The 24,112-nt window shown below is 46.6% G+C and overlaps 1 protein-coding gene and 1 long non-coding RNA gene across 2 annotated transcripts in view; one reads left to right on the top strand and one right to left on the bottom strand.

Annotated features, from left to right (window-relative positions):
- Positions 1–15,804, bottom strand: part of LOC141104507 (uncharacterized) — a 32,765-nt gene extending 16,961 nt beyond the window's left edge. Inside the window, exons 1-6 of the mRNA XM_073594074.1 lie at positions 15,586–15,804; positions 8,869–8,957; positions 8,436–8,542; positions 7,335–7,440; positions 6,935–7,042; positions 3,429–3,523 (exon numbers count right to left, since the gene is read on the bottom strand). Coding sequence (XP_073450175.1) covers positions 3,429–3,523; positions 6,935–7,042; positions 7,335–7,440; positions 8,436–8,542; positions 8,869–8,902 — 450 coding nt within the window. The 5' untranslated portion in view covers positions 8,903–8,957; positions 15,586–15,804. The remainder of the gene's footprint in view (positions 1–3,428; positions 3,524–6,934; positions 7,043–7,334; positions 7,441–8,435; positions 8,543–8,868; positions 8,958–15,585) is intronic.
- Positions 15,805–15,990: 186 nt separating this feature from the next.
- On the top strand, positions 15,991–19,611 carry LOC141104570 (uncharacterized). Its single transcript, XR_012235489.1, has 3 exons — positions 15,991–16,170; positions 17,296–17,384; positions 19,366–19,611. It is a non-coding gene; the product is annotated as an uncharacterized lncRNA (long non-coding RNA).
- Positions 19,612–24,112: the final 4,501 nt, after the last annotated feature.

The following is a 24,112-nucleotide window of genomic DNA, read 5'->3' as shown; positions in this document are numbered from 1 at the left end:
TTCTGCAGAGGGGGAGACTCCAAACCCAAATGTTGGGGTGCTGGGCCACATCTCCTCCACTGCTGCCTTTACCAAGAGCCAAGAGAGGGGCATCACCCTGGACCTGGGCTTCTCCTTCACCATGCCCACCTCCCAACACCTAAGACACCAAAAAAATGCTGTCTACAGTTCCCCCTGGTGGACTGCCTGGGACATGCCTCCCTCATCAGGATAATCATAGGAGGTGAGTGCACCCTGCTGGTGGAAGGGTGGGGGGGGGTGCTCACAGGTCAGCATAGCCCAAAAGAGCACCACAGGACCCAGCATGGCCTGATGGAGAACTACATGCCCCAGCATGTCTTGATAAAGAACGACTTGTAGTTTTCTATCAGGTCATGCTGGGACTTCCTGTAGTTCTCTATCAGGCCATGCTGGGGTTTGTAGATGTTTATAGGACTTGGGCTGGGTTCACACTGCTCCAATGTCAGACATTGCACGTGATTCACACCGCACGGCAGTGCAAATCACATGCAATGTCTGTGTGATGAAAATTTAGCCATACAGATTGTATGCCTGAATTTGCATCGCATTCTGACCAAAGTCCTGCAGAACCCTTTTTTTGGTCCGCACCAGAATCGGATCACATGGTTGTTCACACCCATGTGATACGATTCCTGTCCGAATTGACAGCTCGCACTGCGATATGCAAACCGACCTGGGGGTGTCATTAACTTTGTATTGACACCTACAGCTGTTCGCATAGGGCAGTGTGAACTGCCTGCTAGTTGGATTTGCACGGGTTCTCGCATCGCAGCAGTGTGAATCGAGCCAAGGAACTACAAGTCTCAACATGTTCCATCATCTGAGGGAACAGCCTCTGATTGTCAGCATACACTGGGGCTTCTAGTACCTTAGCCAACAGCACATTGGAAATGGTAGGTTCCTGTGTTTGGAGCACACTGGTACTGGTAGATTCCCCCCCCCGTCAGGGCTTACTGGGACTGGTGGTTCCCCAAACCCCATCTGTTGGGGCACACTGGGACTGATAGTTTCACACCTGTCAGTGCACATTGCATTTGGTAGATCCCCAGCTGTTGGGGCACACTGGAACTGGTAATTCCCCACCTATCTAATCACATAGCAGCCCAGGAAATCTACTGTCTGCAGCAATTTAGTAAGTGACTAATGGAGCACCCTGCTCACAGACTGCTCTGCCATAACACTCACTGACTATTCTGACATACTGCTCACCGACTTCCCTGCCATAACGCTCACCGACTTCCCTGCCATAACGCTCACCGACTTCCCTGCCATAACGCTCACCGACTGCCCTGCCCTACTGCTCACCGACTGCCCTGCCCTACTGCTCACCGACTGCCCTGCCCTACTGCTCACCGACTGCCCTGCCCTACTGCTCACCGACTGCCCTGCCCTACTGCTCACCGACTGCCCTGCCCTACTGCTCACCGACTGCCCTGCCCTACTGCTCACCGACTGCCCTGCCCTACTGCTCACCGACTGCCCTGCCCTACTGCTCACCGACTGCCCTGCCCTACTGCTCACCGACTGCCCTGCCCTACTGCTCACCGACTGCCCTGCCATACTGCTCACAGACTGCCCTGCCATGCCATAACCCTCACTGACTATTCTGCCATACTGCTCACAGACCACTCTGCTATATTGCTCACTGACTGCCCTGCCATACTTCTCACTGACCGCCCTGACATAACACTCATTGACCGCCCTGCCACTACAGTACATACTACTCACTGACCACCCTACCACTGCATACTGCTCACTGACCACCCTACCACTATAGACTGCTCACTGACCACCCTACCACTATAGATTGCTCACTGACCACCCTACCACTATAGACTCCTCACTGACCACCCTACCACTATAAACTGCTCACTGACCACCCTACCACTATAGACTGCTCACTGACCACCCTGCCACTATAGACTGCTCACTGACCACCCTACCACTATAGACTGCTCACTGACCACCCTACCACTATAGACTGCTCACTGACCACCCTACCACTATAGACTGCTCACTGACCACCCTACCACTATAGACTGCTCACTGACCACCCTACCACTATAGACTGCTCACTGACCACCCTACCACTATAAACTGCTCACTGACCACCCTGCCACTACATACTGCTCACTGACTGCCCTGCTGCCACATACCATATCCTCCATTACTCTGCACTGACACTTCTTACTGCACTGTATACTTTTTTGTTTACCACACCCATTTTAAATGTATGCCCTCCCCTAATTAAAGTAACTATCTGCCTCCAATGGCTTACTGAACACAAAGTGAAAAAGAGTGTCCATGAAACTTTTTACATTTTTTTTTGGCAATTATGTAGGAAGGGGGCCTGATGCCAGACAATAATAAAGGGCCGCAGAATGGGAGTAAATGGGACCCGAGCTCTGACGGAAGGGCTCCGAAACTGATGGAAAGGGCCCTGGGATGGGGGTCAGGGTGGCTCTTCATGGTTTCTTGCACCAGGGCTCTGAAGGTTCTAGTTATGCCTCTGCCATCACCCACTTCCGGGAGACTGCGCCGTGGGGACCCCGGCCCCCCTCCTCCTCCCTCACCGCTGGGCCAGTTAGAAAGTGCAGCGCGCTTTGTGCATGCGCAGTAGGGAACCGTCTGTGAAGCCGAAAAGGCTTCACTGCCAGTTTCCCTTATGACAAATAGGGGCGGCAGCACCTGAGAGCAGATTGGAAAATCGTCTGGGGTGCAGACATTGTGGGATCGATGGACAGGTAAGTGTCCTAATATTATAAGTCAGCAGCTACAGTATTTGCAGCTGCTGACTTTTAATTTTTTGGTGGGGGGGGCGGAACTCCTCTTTAAAATCAAGGCCTTCGTTATGCATGGAAAATGTTTGCAGTTTTAAATATTCTGCTGATTACAGATGTATTTATTAATAACACCTAATAATAAGCGAATAAAAAAAAAATTGACACAGATGGTTTACCGGGCATACAGTATATATGAAAATGCAGAAGAAGAATATTAACTTAGTAAAGAATGTATGGTAAAATAGTAAAAAATATTACTCACAGTTGGCCTTTGCATTGGTTAGAAGCCACGTTCACACCGCTGTGACTTCTCATGCGATTTGACAGTTCTAAATCGCATAACAAGTCACACCCCATTGCCGGCAATAGAAACGTTCATATCAGTATATCCTGTACTACTTTTTACCGATTTAATTGCGACTTGCATAGACTTGTGTTAAATTAAGTCACAACCCACAATGAAATTGGCAGTGCAAATCGCACTGATGTGCAGCTATGAAATCACGTTGAAGTAGTGCGATTTTAAAGCCACACCGGTGTGAACCAGGACTTAGCCGGATACTGTCTACTCTTGTATTTGCAAGTTATTATGTAGCATTTTTTACAACCCGCAGTTCAATGTACCTGATGATATAGGATCTCCAGATGTTCTTGTGTGAAGTCCCAGGAATATACAGGATGGGTACATCTCCTTGGTGGACATTCACTATTGGTTCCACCTTTGCAAAAAAAAAAAAAAAAAAAAAAAAAAGCACATATAATCCCAAAAGAGTTCCAGAAGACTACATTTTGAACTATAAGGAAATACATGTTTGTACAAAATGAGAGCAGCAGGCTAAGGCTGTCCTTACACCTCTAGATTATTCTCAAACATTCCCATTTCTTTTCAGAATGTTCATTTAGAATATCTAAGAGTTAAAGGGCCTAATTTGACAACCATTTTGAGCAGAAGGAACAGAAAAATAGAAGGACAAGAATGAGAATCTAAATGTAACAAACTAACGTCTATTCATAAAATTGGCTAACTTGTGCTTTGTGCATGCACTTGTCACAGTTATCCACTTAAGGACCAGACCTTTTCTTGCACTTTTTGTTTACAAGTAAAAATCTGTATTTTTTGCTACAAAATTACCCCTTAGTTCCAGTGAAGGGAAAACTCTTAAGGCATCAGCTTTTGGGGTGAAGGGACTTGACTGACCTGCACAGAGTCCTGACCTCAACACCTTTGGGATGAATTAGAGCAGAGAATGCGAGCCAGGCCTTCTCGTCCAACATCAGTGCCTGACCTCACAAATGAGCTTCTGGAAGAATGGTCAAACATTCCCATAGACACACTCCTAAACCTTGTGGACAGTCTTCCCAGAAGAGTTGAAGTTGTTATAGCTGCAAAGGGTGGGCCAACTCAATATTGAACCCTACGGACTAAGACTGGGATGCCATTAAAGTTCATGTGCGTGTAAAGGCAGGCGTTTCAATACTTTTGGTAATAAAGTGTATATAACATTTTGGTGTTTTATGTAATACTCAGGCCTAAAATATTTTTTTTTTAGGAAAGCGTGCAAAAAACGGCTCTAGCGGCAAAAAGGCTAAAGCTTTGTGAAGCGAGTATGTGCATATTAATATGAAGTTCAGTCTTCAGCTTCCAAAAACCCATATACAGTGGGGACGGAAAGTATTCAGACCCCCTTAAATTTTTCACTCTTTGTTATATTGCAGCCATTTGCTAAAATCATTTAAGTTAATTTTTTTTCCCTCATTAATGTACACACAGCACCCCATATTGACAGAAAAACACAGAATTGTTGACATTTTTGCAGATTTATTAAAAAAGAAAAACTGAAATATCACATGGTCCTAAGTATTCAGACCCTTTGCTGTGACACTCATATATTTAACTCAGGTGCTGTCCATTTCTTCTGATCATCCTTGAGATGGTTCTACACCTTCATTTGAGTCCAGCTGTGTTTGATTATAGTGATTGGACTTGATTAGGAAAGCCACACACCTGTCTATATAAGGCCTCATTCCACGGAGCCCGCCTCGGTCCGCCGGCTCAGCAAGAGATCTCTCCGTTGATCTCCACTGAGCCGGCGGATGACAGGTCCCTCTCTGCTCACTGAGTGGCTTGTCAGGCGCCGCTGCTGCCTATGAAAAGATCGGATGAAAACGGACAGCATGTCCGTTTTCATCAGATCTCACCCGATCCGCCAGCGACAGATCTGGACGGAGGGCCATCCGTTTGCTTTCAGCGGATCGGACCGGGTAACATGGCTAACATGGAGTGCCCGTTCAGGTCCGCCGTCAAAACTGACAGGCGGACCTGAACGGAACGGTCCGATCGTGTGAAAGGGGCCTAAGACCTTACAGCTCACAGTGCATGTCAGAGCAAATGAGAATTATGAGGTCAAAGGAACTGCCTGAAGAGCTCAGAGACAGAATTGTGGCAAGGCACAGATCTGGCCAAGGTTACAAAAAAATTTCTGCTGCACTTAAGGTTCCTAAGAGCACAGTGGCCTCCATAATCCTTAAATGGAAGATGTTTGTGACGACCAGAACCCTTCCTAGAGCTGGCCGTCCGGCCAAACTGAGCTATCGGGGGAGAAGAGCCTTGGGGAGAGAGGTAAAGAAGAACCCAAAGATCACTGTGGCTGAGCTCCAGAGATGAAGTCGGGAGATAGGAGAAAGTTGTAGAAAGTCAACCATCACTGCAGCCCTTCACCAGTCGGGGCTTTATGGCAGAGTGGCCCGACGGAAGCCTCTCCTCAGTGCAAGACACATGAAAGCCCGCATGGAGTTTGCTAAAAAACACCTGAAGGACTCCAAGATGGTGAGAAATAAGATTCTTTGGTCTGATGAGACCAAGATAGAACTTTTTGGCCTTAATTCTAAGCGGTATGTGTGGAGAAAACCAGGCACTGCTCTTCACCTGTCCAATACAGTCCCAACAGTGAAGCCTGGTGGTGGCAGCATCATGCTGTGGGGGTGTTTTTCAGCTGCAGGGACAGGACGACTGTTTGCAATCGAGGGAAAGATGAATGCGGCCAAGTACAGGGATATCCTGGACGAAAACCTTCTCCAGAGTGCTCAGGACCTCAGACTGGGCCGAAGGTTTACCTTCCAACAAGACAATGACCCTAAGCACACAGCTAAAATAACGAAGAAGTGGCTTCACAACAACTCAGTGACTGTTCTTGAATGGCCCAGCCAGAGCCCTGACTTAAACCCAATTGAGCATCTCTGGAGAGACCTAAAAATGGCTGTCCACCAACGTTTACCTTCCAACCTGACAGAACTGGAGAGGATCTGCAAGATGGAATGGCAGAGGATCCCCAAATCCAGGTGTGAAAAACTTGTTGCATCTTTCCCAAAAAGACTCATGGCTGTATTAGATCAAAAGGGGCTTCTACTAAATACTGAGCAAAGGGTCTGAATACTTAGGATCATGTGATATTTCAGTTTTTCTTTTTTAATAAATCTGCAAAAATGTTAATTCTGTGTTTTTCTGTCAATATGGGGTGCTGTGTGTACATTAATGAGGAAAAAATGAACTTAAATGATTTTAGCAAATAGCTTCAATATAACAGAGTGAAAAATTTAAGGGGGTCTGAATACTTTCCATCCCCACTGTATTTCTGGACCCTGTCCTTATTATGTTATTTCTTGGCGGTCATTCTAAAGCCTGCCAAGCAGAAGCTAATGGAAAAGACTGGAAAAAGAGATCAGTCTACCTATATTGCTTAGCACACTCTATCTTCAGATAACTACTAAACAAACCCCTGCGATGTGGATCTTCTACAGCCGTTCTATCTTCTATGGATAAGTGCTAGTCCACATTGTCTTGTTAGCAGATAAATACGAGAAATATAAAGGATTACCCAAAAAACTGGACTGTGGAATATTCATTTTTTAACTTATTAAACACATCACTTACATTTCCAGAATCTGCATCTCAAAATATCCTAAAATGGAATTTGCCTTTCATAAATAAATATGGGATTTCACTCCTGTTCAGTGATGCTCTAATATACTCCAAGAGCCGCGCAGCGGGACAAATGTACAAAGTACAACAGCCAATGAAAAATAACCTCTAAACAAAGAGTTTGTAAATCCGTTCAGTATTTATTGCTCACCTGTGCTGAACTCTATAAGAATGTTCTCCTCCTCTTTAATCCCCAGATGTCCTTCTTCCTCATCCTCAGCTTTGACGTCTCTCTGAGTGTCTCTGGTGTCTCCGGGGTCTGTGAATAAAGATAAGAGTGAAGCCCCCTGTACTGAGATGTATGAGAGACCCCAGAGAGTGTGTGTGGGGGGAGACTGGTCACATCTCTTGGCTGGTAACACACAATGACATGATGTGAGGAGGAGAGCCGGAGTCTAATAGAGGCTGATGTCTCCTGACTCCCCCACTGGGCACATACTGTCTCCTCATTACTGTCTACTGACAGAGGAGGGGGGAGAAGAAGAGATTGTTGTAGTGACTGAACAAGGAGAATCTGGGACTCTTCTCTGGATTTAGTGTTTATTACTCACCTGTGCTGATCTCTGGAAAGGTTACCTCCTCCTTAAGAATCTCATCATCCATCACATATGACCCTTCTGGATCCTCTTTAACTTCCACTTTAATCATATTTTCATCCTGAAAAATGTTTAAATAGGACATACTCTTAGATCTAGTAACCCCCGGCAACATATATAAACATTATACTTAAAGTACAACTAAAAGCATTTTTTTTTCAGTTTTGGACAGAATAGAGATGGATTAGAACCCCTGTCAGTTTTTATTTCTGTCTGTGCACTCATTATAAGGAGATCCACTCTATGCTATACCACTGCTGATGTTATTTGTGCATAGCACATAGCCCGTATACGCACCTTTGATTGCCCCGAAGTGCAGCAAGTGGAATAGGATCATCCGCCAGTGCTTATACTTTCAGATTTACCCCACTTGTATGGGACTTACTCTTCATCGACTGTCATTTTTTCTAGCCTGGGCAGCTTACAGAGGGCATATTGCTTCCCATAGTGGCAATTAGTGGAGAGGAGGAGTGGGCTAGTGGAAGGGGGTGACTCTCCTGGATTCCTTTGAAGTGCAGAAGTTGGGGTGGCCCCTTTTGGGTTGGGATGGTGAGTTAGGATTGTGGTGTGAGGGGGGGGGTGGCAGATTTGGATGGGGTTTTGGGGTGGTGGGCTGCGTGCCCCACTGGGGTTCTGGTATGCTTGGTCTGCGTTCTATAATGTTGATGTCCAAATAAATGATGATTTTTGTCCTGGTGGAGGTTTTCTTCTAGCATTAAGGAGATTCACCCTCTCAAATTGTCCCATTTACCATTTTCATTGAAAGTGAACGTAAAAAAAAAAAAAAAAAAAACAAATTTGGCTTGTCCCTAGAAAATAGAGGGGGAATCTTCCAATGGGGACACTAGCTCTGGTGACCTTGAGGGCCCCAAGAGATTCCCTTAATTTGCAGGGATTTCTTCTCACTTCCTGTTTGGCTATGGGACAGGAAGTGAAGAAAAATCTCCCCAATGGGGCACCAATGGCAAAAAATAAACTGACAGGAGATATAACCCTCCCTTACTCTATCCAAAGAGAAAAAAGGGTTGCCTATAGTTCTACTTTAATCTCATCTACCTGATCTTCCTGAGGGATCTCTTGATCCTCCTGGTGTTCCTGTGTGGAGTCCCAGCAATACAGAGGACGGGGACATCTCTCTGGGGTATTTCTGTTACTGGATCCATCTGTAGAAAACACACACACTGACTGAATACATTGTTTCTATGTCTTTATATCACAGGTAAGGATGAGCTCAGGATCCATGTCCGAACCCATTTTTATTGAGCCCACTGGGAAGCTGTCATGTGGACTGCGCCAATGATGAATGGCTGAGCCATTCCCTGACCCACAGTTGCTCAGCACAGGTGACAGCTTCTTAGTGGCTTTGGTCATGTAGGTTCGGACTAGGATCTGAACTCATCTGAGCTCATCCGTAAACAGAGGATGTGTGTATCTAGGTGAATCCTCAATAATCTTCTCTCCTTTACAAGAAATAAAAGTCTCCTCTTACCCGGTGATGTGAGGGGCGGCCGGTTCTCCATCATGACGTCCTTGAGTCCTATTTACTTCTCTATATGACCAATGTGCCTAAAATACAAGCTAGAATATGAAATCAATATTATTAGAAATGCAAATGCCATTGCCTGTACATGTACTGCTGTGAAATTTATGTTCAAAATGGTGATATTTTTCTGTGGCCTCTCAGTTAGGCTTTTCAACTCTGGCATTTTAATAGATATCCATGGAAGATGAAGATGTATCAGATACCTCTTGGTGCTCCTTTAGTAGATCAGGCATTTGGGAAGTAGGACAAGATCATAAGATTGGTACTTTATGACTTTAGTCATAAATCAGTGCCAATTGAAAAAGAGTCCTGTCAGTTGTCTGAGTAGTGCGGTCCCCTGCGAATTCAGACCCAGTGACTTCTATGGGAACGTTTCTTAATCGCACGTCATTCAGTTGTGAACAGGATAAAATCCTGACCTGATCAAAAACTGACCTGAAACGCTGAACAACTACTTTGTCAATTAGCTGTGAAAAAGGAGCTTCAATTCGCACCGCACATGTATGAACCCAGTCTACGTGTACAAAAAAGTGCAAATGTAAAAAAAAACACACCAAAAATGTACTCAAGGGTGTGTCTTGTCCATACCCCCAAAGGACTAGGACCTTACCCCGCCCCCCCGCCTCAACATGGTTCACCTAGCCCAGTGGTCTCCAAATTGAGGCCCAAGGGCTGGATACAGACCTTTGCTTGCTTTTATCTGGCCCTTGGAGCACTATTTCCTTAACTGACACCAAGGATGACACCAACAATGGGGCCCAATGACAGCAACGATGGGGCACAATTCCTCCCAATGACACCAACGATGGGGCACAATTCCTCCCAATGACACCAAAGATGGGGCACAATTCTTTTCAATGACAGCAACGATGGGGCACGATTGCTCCCAGTGACACCAACGATGGGGCACGATTGCTCCCAGTGACACCAACGATGGGGCACGATTGCTCCCAGTGACACCAACGATGGGGCACGATTGCTCCCAGTGACACCAACGATGGGGCACGATTGCTCCCAGTGACACCAACGATGGGGCACGATTGCTCCCAGTGACACCAACGATGGGGCACGATTGCTCCCAGTGACACCAACGATGGGGCACGATTGCTCCCAGTGACACCAACGATGGGGCACGATTGCTCCCAGTGACACCAACGATGGGGCACGATTGCTCCCAGTGACACCAACGATGGGGCACAATTCCTCCCAGTGACACCAACGATGGGGCACAATTCCTCCCAGTGACACCAACGATGGGGCACGATTCCTCCTAGTGACACCAACGATGGGGCACAATATTTCCCAGTGACACCAATGATGGGGCATTTTTTAATTCAACTGATGCTGGGATATTTTCTACTCCTGAAGGCCACAGTCCCCCCCCCCAGCTGAATTCGACCAACGAGTACTAGGTGGGGGGCTGCCCCGAAGAGAACTCTCCAGTTCAGAGGAGAAAGGAACCTAATGTCCACAGAGTGACAAAGCGTGAGAGAAAGATAAATTAACCACTTGCCGACTGCAATATGTATATATACGTTGCAGTTTGCAAGTGGTTTACAGAGGCTATGGATGAAGCTATCAGCCATAACCCCGACATAGTTTTTTTGTAGCTGGCTTCCTTATGCGTCACTGGAACGGATTCCGAAGCAGCAGGAGGGGGCGTTCCCACCTCCAGCTGCTCAACAGTGTTTCTCAGGCTTACCGTTTCTGCCGGTTCGCCCGAGAAACAATCCAACGGTGTGGCTCCCATAGATACTCTTTGATCGCTTCTATGGTCTTGGAGGATCGGAGAGGACGTCATTTCCAGTCCAGGCTGGAAGTAAATACAAAAAATAATAATAATAATCTTTTGCTTTTAAAAAAGGAGAGATTTTAGTTTTGCTTTTTTTTTACCCCGATCTCTCCGTAAAGAGGACCTGTCATCCTTATTTCTATTAAAAGGGATGTTTACATTCCTTGTAATAGGAATAAAAGTGATTTAAATAAAAAATTAAATAAAGAGACAGTGTAAAAATAAAAAAGTAAAATAAATAATAATAAAAAAAAAAAGTTTTTACAGCATTCCATCCCTCTGTGCTCACGCGCAGAAGCGAGCGCATATGTAAACAGTATTCGCACCACACACGTGAGGTTAGAGCGAGAGCAATAATTCTAGCACTAGACCTCCTCTGTAACTTTAAACAGGTAACCGGTAAAGGCGTTTAAATCGTCGCCTATGGAGATTTACCCCTCAGCTCACTCCATCAGTCTCCCCACTAAGGATGAGCTCAGGAGTGTTTGCAAACATCACATGCTGAGCCCGCTAGGAAGTCGGCACTGCACAGGGCTAATCACAGGCAGTGAGACGTTTCCCGATCTCTGCAACCGCGCATCAGGAAATGTCTCACTGCTTATGACTAGCAATCCGCAGTGCCGACTTCCTGGCGGGCTCGGCACGTGACGTTTGCAAACACGCCTGAGCTCATCCTTACTCCTCATGTATCACTAATTTACTAACAGATATTGGAGCTGCACGATTCTGGCAAAAATGAGAATCACAATTTTTTTGCTTAGAAGATAGATCACGATTCTCTCACGATTCTTGCAGCGTAACATCATCTTTCACATTAAAACAAAAAAAATTGGGCTAACTTTGCTGTTTGGTTTTTTTTTTTTTTTAATTATTCATTGAAGTGTATTTTTTCCCAAAAAATTGCATTTGAAAGACCGCTGGGCAAATACAGTGTGACATAAAATATTGCAGCAATTGCCATTTTATTCCCTAGGGTCTCTGCTAAAATATAAATAATGTTTGGGGGTTCCAAGTAATTTTCTAGCAAAAACTATTGATTTTAACTTAAGAAAGAAGTGTCAGAAAAAGATTTAGACTTTAAGTGGTTACACTTCCTGCATATACACGTTGTTGAAAACTTGATAGACTGCCCGGATTATTTATTTACACAAAAGTTCTATCTAGGGATGCACCGAAATTTCAGCCACCGAAACATATCGGCCAAAAATGGCCCTTTCGGCAAAAAGGCCTGAGCGGGGCGGGCTCCGCCCCCGTCCCTGGTGCCGCCTATCAGGGGGACTTCCTATACCGTTGAAAGGGGGGAGAGCTGCCGCCTGTTTGATTACAGCGTCGGGAACATCACAGCTTTCATTTCAATAGCTGTGTGTTCCCCGCTGCGCGCCGTCACATACAGCCCCTCCCCCTTGTCCGGGCACTTTGATAGACAGATTACCCCTCCAATCCTGGGACGGATGATCTATCAAAGTTCTCCGGACAAGGGGGAGGGGCTGTATGTGACGGCGCGCAGCGGGGAACACACAGCTATTGAAATGAAAGCTGTGATGTTCCCGGCACTGTAATCAAACAGGCAGCGGCTCTCCTCTTCCTTCACTGGCTGCAATGGGGACACTGGCTACACTACTGGGGACACTGGCTGCACTACTGGGGACACTGGCTGCACTACTGGGGTAAATGGCTGCCCTACTGGGGTAAATGGCTGCCCAACTGGGGACACTGGCTATGCTGCAATGGGGACACTGGCTATGCTGCAATGGGGACACTGGCTATGCTGCAATGGGGACACTGGCTATGCTGCAATGGGGACACTGGCTGCACTACTGGGGACACTGGCTGCACTACTGGGCTGCATTGATCTCTTGTACCATGTCCTCAGTCCCTGACCATCTCCTGTACCATGTCCTCAGTCCCTGACCATCTCCTGTACCATGTCCCCAGTCCCTGACCATCTCCTGTACCTTGTCTGCAGTCTCTGATCATCTCCTGTACCATGTTCTCAGTCTCTGACCATCTCCTTTAGTATGTCTGCAGTCTCTGACCATCTCCTGTACCATGTCCCCAGTCTCTGATCATCTCCTGTACCATGTCCCCAGTCTCTGACCATCTCCTGTACCATGTCCCCAGTCTCTGACCATCTCCTGTACCATGTCCCCAGTCTCTGACCATCTCCTGTACCATGTCCCCAGTCTCTGACCATCTCCTGTACCATGTCCCCAGTCTCTGACCATCTCCTGTACCATGTCCCCAGTCTCTGACCATCTCCTGTACCATGTCCCCAGTCTCTGACCATCTCCTGTACCATGTCCCCAGTCTCTGACCATCTCCTGTACCATGTCCCCAGTCTGACCATCTCCTGTATCATGTCCCCAGTCTCTGACCATCTCCTGTACCATGTCCCCAGTCTCTGACCATCTCCTGTACCATGTCTGCAGTCTCTGACCATCTCCTGTACCATGTTCCCAGTCACTGACCATCTCCTGTATAAAAATATTTTTAAAAACAGTCACTTTCGGTATCGGTGTTGTTTCAGTATCGGTTTTCAGGATCAAGGAAGATTTATTTCCGGTATCGGTTTCGGCACCAAAAAACCTATGGGTGCATCCCTAGTTCTATCCCTTTGATCTAAGAAGGAAGCTTAGTTACAATGTTTCAAGTTAAAGACTTGGCAGAATGGGATGCTTTCTTTTGACAGCTGAGTGAGCAGATAAAGTCTCTCCACTTGTTTATATCAAAGAATCGGCAACCTCTGCAGGAGAGATCATCAGGGGAGGTGAATCGAGATCACGATTTTTTAACGAATAATTGCGCAGCTCTAACAGATATATCAGTCTGGATGTCACACCACTTCCTCAAACTCAATCTATCCAAAACCAAGCTCATAATTGTTACTCCCCCACGTGCCCCTTCCCCTGATCTCTCTGTCAAGTTTGTTGGCACAATCAGCCCGCCCCTCATGCCAAGATTCTAGGACTCAGCCCCACATCCAATCACTGTCCAAATCTTGCCACCTCAACCCCTGCAACATCTCCAAAATACACCCCTTTCTAACCAATGACACCACAAAGCTCTTAATTCACTCCCTGGTTATCTCTCTCATCAACTACTGCAACCCCCTCCTCATTGGATTACCTTTACATAGGCTATCCCCCATTCAGTCCATAATGAATGTTGCTGCAAGACTCATCCACCTTACAAACCGCTCAGTGTCTGCAACTCCGCTCTGCCAATCCCTCCACTGGCTTCCGTTCACCCAACTACTTCAATTAAAAAACTAACAACTTACAAAGCCATCCACAACTCGCCCCCAGCTACATCACTAACCTAGTCTCAAAATACTAACCTAATTGTTCTCTTTGTTCCTTCCAAGACCTCCTGCTCTCTAGCTCCCTTGTCACCTCATCCCATAATTGCCTCCAGGACTTCTCCCGAGCTTCTCCCTTCCTATGGAACTCTCTACCCCAATCTGTCTGATTATCTCCTACTCTGTTTGCTTTTAGATGATCCCTGAAAACCCTCCTTCACCTAATTTTCTCCATCAGCTCCTCCCCTACAGCGGAAACCTTTGTATCAATTGACCCTCCCTTAGATTGTAAGCTCTAACGAGCAGGGCCCTCTAGTTCCTCCTGTATTGAATTTGTATTGTAACTGTACTGTCTGCCCCATGTTGTAAAGCACTACGCAAACTGTTGGCGCTATATAAATCCCGTATAATAATAATATTCCCCAGTTCAAGTCCACTACAAGTTACTGGTGATCAGTCGAAAAAGTTCCCCCTCCTCCGATCATTGGTGGTCAGCTACTACATAAAAATTCCCATCTCTTTTTTTTCTGTAAATTTGCATTGTTTTGGTGCAAAGTCTGCTTTACATTCCAGGACGTTGTGCCGGTCCTACAGCCGATGCACAGAGACAACCCAGCGACCCTTCCTGCGTTATACACCAAATTTTCAGAAATTGAATCATGTATACCAAGAACCAAAAGGGACCCCTCCACCAACCAGTCCACACAGAGCGCCGGGACCCCCCAGTCCACACAGAGCGCCGGGACCCCCCAGTCCACACAGAGCGCCGAGATCTCCCAGTCCACACAGAGCGCCGCGACCCCCCCAGTCCACACAGAGGCCGCGACCCCCCCAGTCCACAGAGCGCCGCGACCCCCCCAGACCACCGCGACCCCCCAGTCCACACAGTGGCCGCGACCCTCCAGTCCACACAGAGCGCCCGGGACCCCCCATTCCACACAGAGCGCCCAGGACCCCCCAGTCCACACAGAGCGCCCGGGACCCTCAGTCCACACAGAGCGCCCGGGACCCCCCAGTCCACACAGAGCGCTGCAACCCCCCAGTCCACACAGAGCGCCCGGGACCCCCCAGTCCACACAGAGCGCTGCAACCCCCCAGTCCACACAGAGCGCCCGGGACCCCCCAGTCCACACAGAGCGCCCGGGACCCCCCAGTCCACACAGAGCGCCCGGGACCCCCCAGTCCACACAGAGCGCCCGGGACCCCCCAGTCCACACAGAGCGCCCGGGACCCCCCAGACCACACAGAGCGCCGCGACCCCCCAGTCCACACAGAGCGCCCGGGACCCCCCAGTCCACACAGAGCGCCGCGACCCCCCAGTCCACACAGAGCGCCCGGGACCCCCCAGACCACACAGAGCGCCGCGACCACCCGGTCCACACAGAACGCTGCGACCCCCCAGACCACACAGAGCGCCTGGGACCCCCCAGACCACACAAAGCCCTGGGACCCCCCAGTCCACACAGAGCGCCGAGACCCCCCAGAGCGCCGAGACCCCCCAGAGCGCCCAGGACCCCCCAGACCACACAGAGCGCCCGGCACCCCTTCTCTCATAATAAGAAGACATTATTACCTCCTCCTCACTGGGCACACACTCTCAGGGGGATTCCAACATTAATGAAGACACTCATGGGATGTAATTTTCTTGGTACTTCTAGTCTTTTCTGTGATGTGTGAAGCTCCCACCCCATTCCATTCATGGCCCCTTCCTGTGGGAACTTATCTAACCAATCACCATTATTTGTGAAGGAAGAACAAAAAAATCACGGACTACAACAAAATGGCCACCAACCCCTGGGTGGGGAGACAGCTCTATTGCCTCATATGTAAACTAGGGCAGTAAACATAATACTATAATTCAAATTAAAGATATTAATCTGAAATTATTATTTTTTTTACCTAACCTTTATTAAATACTCCTGCAATACTATTAAAAAAAAATCAGAAACTGTTAGGGGATTTGCGCTACAAGAAAATGGTTGCTGCACGGTAAAGATAGTGAGAAATTATTTGTGCTCTAGTGTATGAGGTCGGAAGTGGGCGGACTGTTCTCTAGAGTTAGGCGCCATTTTCTTGAAGCCCACCCAGAATTATAACTAGAATTTGCAACAGCTAGTGGGGGTGTGAGGTTGGAGAGTGTGTACCCAGGGATGAGGAGGTAATAATGTCTTCTTATTATGGGAGAAGGGGATCCTGTTAGCTCAACAAATCCTTCCTCATCTTCCTGCTAGTCATTGGCCTCTATATGTGTGAGGGTGTGTTTTCTGTATTCTTTGACTCCTATGGGTCTAACTGAATACACAGAAGGATCTGCTCACTGCTTCAGATGAATCGGCGTGCGAATGTGACACTCTCCAGGTGAATTAGCATTGGCCTGTGTTCCGTCATAATCGGCGACCCGTCAGATTAGGCCACGTAAGTGACGTTCCGCCAGCTGCGCATGCGTCCACCGCTACCGGGTTCGCTAATCTGACAGAACACCTGCATTCAGAAGAAATCAGTGGACATCTTACTACACCCAGCTACGTCTTGAATTTCAGAGTCATTTTAGCAATAAAGTGAGTGTATATAAATAAATATAATATAATAACATGTGTGATGCTGTTTTGATGGTACATTTTGAAAGAAGCGAAGCGCCAGCAGTAGGAAGGTGGCGGAGGCCATGTTGGTACACCCAGCACCGCTCAGCGCTAAAACTTTAGGCTTTCAAAATTAAACTTCCAAACAGCATCACAGATGTCAATATACTGTATTTGTTTATATACACTCACTTTATCGCTAAAATTACCCTGAAATTCAAGATGTAGCTGGGTGTAGTAAGATGTCCGCTGCCTTCTTCTGACTGCCGGTGTTCTGTCTGATTAGCAAACCTTGTAGCGGTGAACGCATGCGCAGCTGACAGAACGTCACGTGACCTATTCTGACGGGTCGCCGATTTTGACGTACCAAACACCGGCCATTCAGAAAATCTGATTTCCCTGCTGTGCAGACAACCATAAATTATACCATAATGCATCATTACTTGTATTTTAAAGCCAAAACCCAGGCGCAAAAACTCAGACATATTCCTCAATAGACGCAACGGCTATAAATCCACTTTGTGAGCACCAAATGGCTTTACAAACCCAGATATTACCTTGTAAAAGTAGCAGTGACATCATCATTTTTCTGTACCTAGCCTGTGCAGAGAGTAGAACTGTGGGAGGGACCCAGCAGGCTCTACTCACTATAGAAAACTATAGGAGGGGGCGGAGACAAAACCAGTGACCGCTCTTTATTACAGGAGGTTCCTGCGCACACCCAGATTTGAAGTGGAACTTTAGTCGGAAAATGAAGTCCTGCTAGATTGCTTTATGCTGGCCCCTTTTGCAGGTATTGTTATGTAAAACATTAAAAATAGGTGTGTATACTGTGCAAGTAATCCAGTAATTATTCCAGTAATACACTGTGTCACCCTACTCTGCACATGCTCAGTTGCTCTCTATTCTTGGTACTGTGCTGAAAATCAGAGCCACTGGAGGCTGATCTGCTGACAGCCTAAAGCAGTGATGGCAAACCTTGGCACCCCAGATGTTTTAGAATTTCCCATGATGCTCAATTACACTGCAGAGTGCAAGAGCATTATAGGAAATGTAGTTCCAAAACATCTGGGGTGCCAAGGTTCACCATCACTGGCCTAAAGGTTTACTGCTGCTCTGGGGCTCTGAGCTTCAGCAAAATGGCAGCCTCCAGCAAGAAGAAATTGGAGCAATGGCGGAGGCAAATTACAGCACACACTCATTTTGGTAGCATAATTATTAATGTGGAATGTATGGGTAAAGTTCTGCTTTAAGGAAGGTTGCACATGACTATTGTATTTAGATGATAATTGGTTATCCCACAGTTCAGCTTTATAATGACTCAGTACTAAAGTAATATGAGTATGAGTGATCTTGTCCTTCACACCTCCTGATCAACCACTGAAACCCCATGAAATATCTGATTCTATGTAGCATAGGGTACACAGGGCTGTCTATCTTCCTTCTCCCTATTCACCACCATGTGGGGTAACATGAAACCCCCGTCCAATCCACCCATTTCTTAATTTGTCCTACCATAATAATGAGGGGATCATGCTTACAACTGTGCAAGTTCATAACGTTGAACCTTGGACAGGGAGGAGGGAGCGAGTAGAAGATCAGACTGGATATCTTATGGTGCCTACTGAACAAGGTTCTTGAGGGAGTGAGTAGAAGATAAGACTAAATGCCTTATGGTGTCTACTGTACAAGAATCTTGAGGGAGCGAGTAAAAGATAAGACTGGATGCCTTATGGTGTCTACTGTACAAGAGTCTTGAGGGAGCGAGTAAAAGATAAGACTGGATGCCTTATGCTGCCAGCTGCACAAGGTTCTTGAGGGTGCGAGTAGAAGATAAGACTGGATGCCTTATTGGTGCCTACTTCACAAGGGTCTTGAGGAAGCGAGTAGAAGATAAGACCAGACGCCCTGTGATGCCTACTGCACCAGACCAATATGATGTCTATTACATTGGGCGGCTGTAGACAAACCATAGATTGGGGGAAAGGTATTGATGAGAGATGAAGGCTATCTCCTCACCACTATCACTTTCCTTAGATTTTTCACCTACGTAAGTGTTTGCTGCTTCTCATTATTTTCATTTTAAATGGCTTCTGTTTTAAATGTTTCATATACAGTATTTTGTTTAATTCAGCAAGGATTATTTATCTTCTAATGCCTTATGGTACCTGCTGCTCAAAGTTCTTGAGGATGCGTGTAAAAGATAAGACTGGATGTCTTATTGGTGCCTACTGCACAAGGGTCTTGATGGAGTGAATAAAAGATAAGACCGAACGCCTTATCGTGCCTACTGCACAAGATTCTTGAGGGAGCGAGTAGACGATAAGACTGGATGCCTTATGGTGCCTGCTGCACAAGGGTCTTGAGGAACAAGGTATTAGTTAAGACTGGATGCCTTATAGTGCCTGCTGCACAAGCATCTTGAGGGAGAGAGTAGAAGATAAAACCAGACGCCTTATGGTGCCTGCTACACAAAGGACTTGAGGGAAAGAGTAGAAGATAAAACTGGACACCTTTTGGTGACTGCTGCATAAGGATCTTGAGAAATAAAATACCCGACGCCCATGGTGTTTGCAGCACAAGACCAATATGATGTCCATTACATTGGCCAGCTATAGACAAACCATAGATTGGGGAACGATAGTGAAGGGAGATAAGGGCTATCTCCTCTCCACCATCACTTGCCTTAGGTTTTTCACAAGTTCTGTTTTAAATGTTTCATATATTTTGCTTAATGCAGCTTCATCGTGAGTATTTTCTATCTTCTAACTTAGACTTTCAGAGGAGTGAGCTTATTTAAAAGGACATGAGGACATCATGATGGAGAATCAGATGTCCCTCACATCACAGAGTAAGAGGAGACTTTCATTTCTTGTGCTGAGGATCCATCTAGATACACGCATACTCTGATATAAAGACATAGAAACAATGTATTCAGTCAGTGTGTGTGTTTCCTACAGATGGATCCAGTAACAGAAATCCCCCAGAGAGATGTCCCCATCCTCTGTATTCCCGGGACTTCACACCAGAATATCAGAAGATCCCTCAGGAGGATCAGGTAGATGAAACCTAGGTTTTTAATAAATAACACAACAAATCTTCAATTGATGAAACTTTTCATTTTTGTACAATTACATATTTGTAGTATTTAGGGTGCAGCCCTGATTACTGTTCAGCTTGACTTTAACTTTGTGAGGTGTGATGATCCATGTAAGAAGGAGGAGATCCCGCCAGAGATCAGCACAGAAGTAATAAACAATAAATCCAGAAAAGAGTCCCAGATTCTCCTTGTTCAGTCACTACAACAATCTCTTCTTCTCCCCCCTCCTCTGTCAGTAGACAGTAATGAGGAGACAGTATGTGCCCAGTGGGGGAGTCAGGAGACATCAGCCTCTATTAGACTCCGGCTCTCCTCCTCACATCATGTCATTGTGTGTTACCAGCCAAGAGACGTGACCAGTCTCCCCCCCACACACACTCTCTGGGGTCTCTCATACATCTCAGTACAGGGGGCTTCACTCTCATCTTTATTCAAAAACACCAGAGACACCCAGAGACACAACAAAGATTAAGATGAGGAGGAAGAAGAATGTGTGAGGATTGAAAAAGGAGGAAGAAAGATGTGTAAAGATTAAGGATGAGCTCCAGCGTGTTCGCCAGGAAGACAGCTTAATCCTCACTAAGGATGAGCTCCGGCGTGTTCGCACACTCCACGTGCCGAGCCCGCCAGGAAGTCGGCACGGCGCTGCGCTAATCACAGGCATGTGCGGCTGCAGAGATCGGGAAATGTCTCACTGCCTGTGATTAGCGCAGCGCCGTGCCGACTTCCTGGCGGGCTCGGCACGTGGAGTGTGCGAACACGCCGGAGCTCATCCTTAGTGAGGATTAAAGAGGAGGAGATCCACACAGGTGGGTCATCAATACTCAATTTCAAGACCTTGTTGTTTGCGGTGGAGATGATGTTTTTGTTTATCCATTATTGGATGTCAGTTCTTAAAAGAACAGTATTATATCATAAAGTGTTAGGCTAACAGTGAGTGTTCAAATTGAAGTTTCCCTAGAGTGCTAATGTTGGCTTTACAGGGAAGGATAATGTTCTAGTTACAAAAAGGGTTAGTGATGGGGCTACAAGGAGGGTTAGTGTTGGGGGTTACAGGCAATGTTAGTGTGAATGGGCTCAAAGGAAAGGCGTCACTCTCTTTACCTAAAATGTAATCTTTCATCACCTGGCCGTAATAGCCTCTGTATTATAAACTTCTGTGTGATGATAAAAAGAAAAAAAAAGTTCATAAAAATAAAAAAGAACTATTCTAATTTAATAGGCACATAATGTACAGATTGTTCCCACAAATTGCTTTTACCACCTCTGTTCCCATTGCTTTCCAATTTCCTCCAGATCTCCAAAACAGAAGGTGTAACTCAGAGAAACGTCCCATTATCACTCCAAATGATGAAATAACAGACAGTGACATCACTTCCAATTCTTCAGGAAAAATCCAGATAACCCCAACCCTCTACCCAGTCCTTCCCAGTGCAGATCTGTCACCTGACCCCTCCACACATGGGGAGACTTTTCTTGATCAATCCACTCCCATCACTCATCCTGCAGCAACTAGAGGTAGTGAGAACTTCCCGTGCTCTGTGTGTGGGAAATGTTTTCCCAGGAGAGGAAAACACATCGTGCACCAGAGGACTCAAACGGCCAAGAAGCCATTCTCCTGTCCGGAATGTGGAAAGTCTTTTAACCAAAAAACGCACCTTTTATCACACCAGAGAAATCACTTGGGGGAGAAGCCATTTTCTTGCACTAAGTGTGGGGAATGTTTTACCAGGAAATACACTCTCGACGGACACAAAAGTTCAGACAAGGGAAAAGCCTTATTCCTGTTCAGAATGTGGGAAATGTTTTTCCCTGAAAGCCACTTATATTGCCCATAAAAAGATACACTGGGGAGAGACCATTTTCATGTTCGGAGTGCAGGAAGTGTTACTCTTGCTCCTTAACAACTTCCCTGCACAGATTATAGCAGGATGACAGCCGGGCGGTGGTTCTGTTATCCTGACTGGGTGTCATATGACGTCCAGCATGATAACATGCCGGCGTGCGCCTGCGGGGGCACTCAGCACAGTGATCGTTGGTGCTGTGTGTCATTCTATCATCGCATCTCTGATCGTGGTAAGGAGCCTCTGACGGAGGCTCCTTACCACATGATCAGCTGTGACCAATTACAGCTTGAACCAGGAAGTGCCAGGAAATGGCTTTCCTCAGTTCGCGTTGACAGGGAGAGCCGATTGGCGGCTCTCCCTGTCGGGGGGGGGGGGGGGGGGTCTGCGCTGATAATCAGCACATTGATTATCAGTGCAGCCCCCATGAGAGGTGCCCATCAGCTGCCAGTCTGTGCCCCATCAGTAACGTCTGTCAGTACCCATAAATGTGCCAATCAGTGTCCAAAATGTACCAATCAGTGCCCCATCAGTAATGCCTGTCAGTATCCTTTAGATGCCAATCAGTAATGCCCTTCAGTAGCTGCTCATCAGTGCTGCCTATCCAGTGCCATCTATGAGTGCCGCCTATTAGCACCCATCAGTGCTGCAATATCAGTGTAGCCTATCGGTGCCCATCAGTGCTGCATATTAGTGCCGCCTATCAGTGCCCATCAATTCTATATGTCAGTGCCTCCTCATCAGTGCCGCCTCATCAGTGCCTATTAGTGCAGCCTCATCAGTGCCCATCAGCCAAGGAGAAAACAACATTTTATAACAAACGAAGAAAAAACTTTTTTTTTTTTTTCAAAAATTTCAGTCTTTTTTAGTTTGTTTAGCAAAAAATAAACACTGCAGAGGTGATCAAATACCACCAAAAGAAAGCTCTATTTGTGGGAAGAAAGTTATAAAAATTTAGTTCGAGTACAGTGTTGTATAACCACACAATTGTCATTCAAAGTGCAACAGCACTGAAAGCTGAAAATTGTCCTGCGCAGGAAGGGGGGGAAAGTTCCTTGTATTGAAGTGGTTAAACACCAGTGAAGCCACACCAAGGAGAAGCCATATTTATGTTCAGAATGTGTTTTGTTTGAAAAATCGCTTCTTGTAAAACATGAAAGACTTTACACAGGAGAGAAGCCATTTTCCTGCGCTGAACACAGAGAGCCCATCTTATTCCATATCGCAGAACGCACACAAGTGATCGACCATATTTGTGTTCGGAATGCAGAAAATGGTTTTCTAAGAAATCTTACCTTATCTCACATCTAAGTTCCCACAGGGGACAAGAGACTCTAGGGTTGGGATGTGAATGCTTATGTGAAAGCGTACACACAAATGGGGCTGTAAAATGTTGGATTGCATTTTATCATCCATCTTCAGTCCTGGCAGTTTTTTTCATTTTTTTTTCTTGCGTGAAGATAGAGCCAAGATTGTATAAGGGTTATGAGCATTCTCTGCAAGAGTTTGCTGCTAGTTAGCAAAAAACAAAACTTTTATGCCGCGTACACACGGTCGGACTTTTCGGCTACAAAAGTCCGACAGCCCGTCTGACAGACTTTCAACTGACTTTTGGCGGACTTGCGGCGGACTTGCGGCAGACTTTCTAACGAACGGACTTGCCTACATACGATCACACAAAAGTCCGACGGATTCGTACGTGATGACGTACACTTGACTAAAATAAGGAAGTTGATAGCCAGTAGCCAATAGCTGCCCTAGCGTGGGTTTTTGTCCTTCGGACTAGCATACAGACGAGCGGATTTCTGGGTCCGGCGTAGTTACGACGTAAAGATTTGAAGCATGTTTCAAATCTAAAGTCCGTCGGATTTGAGGCTGAAAAAGTCAGCTGAAAGTCCGAAGAAGCCCACACACGATCGGATTACCAGCCAGCTTTAGTCCGTCGGCGTCCGTCGGACTTTTGTAGACGAAAAGTCCGACCGTGTGTACGCCCCATTACAGAAGCGCCACAGAGTATTAATCCGTGTGCAATCCAGGAGCAATTTAAAAGGAAAAAGAAGGGTTTATAAAAATGAAAAATTGCATAGCCGTTTCTTCAGCAGAACTGCATCTACACTTCTTCTGTGCAATAGAGGGCCCCAGAATCTAAGTGTAGATGATTTAATAAAAGAAAGGGTCAACAACATATTGCAGTCCTTTAGGAAAAAACATCTGTGACAGAGATCGTCAGAAAAGCGACTGGAGACAACCTGCAGAGCTACGCTGGGAAGCTGCTGCAGGAAACTGGTGCCCAGCTGGTGGGCTGGAACGCAAGCACCTTGGATGGATGACTAGATGGCTTCCAGGTAGGGTGGATAGCGTCAGCAGGGCAGGACTTACCATTGGGCTTGACGGGGCTCAAGCCCATGGACCCCGCCCAATAGGGGGCCCCGGGGGCCCCAGCCGAGTGTACTTCGGCTATACTTGCCTAGTTCTGCTCACAGTCACGCCTAGTCCCGCCCTATGATGGACATAACACAGGTCCAATGGTGGGACTGGGCATGACTGTGAGCGGAGCTAGCCGAGTTCACTCGGCTA

The sequence above is a fragment of the Aquarana catesbeiana genome, linkage group LG08 (genome assembly GCF_042186555.1).
Source record: "Aquarana catesbeiana isolate 2022-GZ linkage group LG08, ASM4218655v1, whole genome shotgun sequence".
Classification (NCBI taxonomy): Eukaryota; Metazoa; Chordata; class Amphibia; order Anura; family Ranidae; genus Aquarana; species Aquarana catesbeiana.
This window is presented reverse-complemented; position numbering and strand designations above follow the sequence as displayed.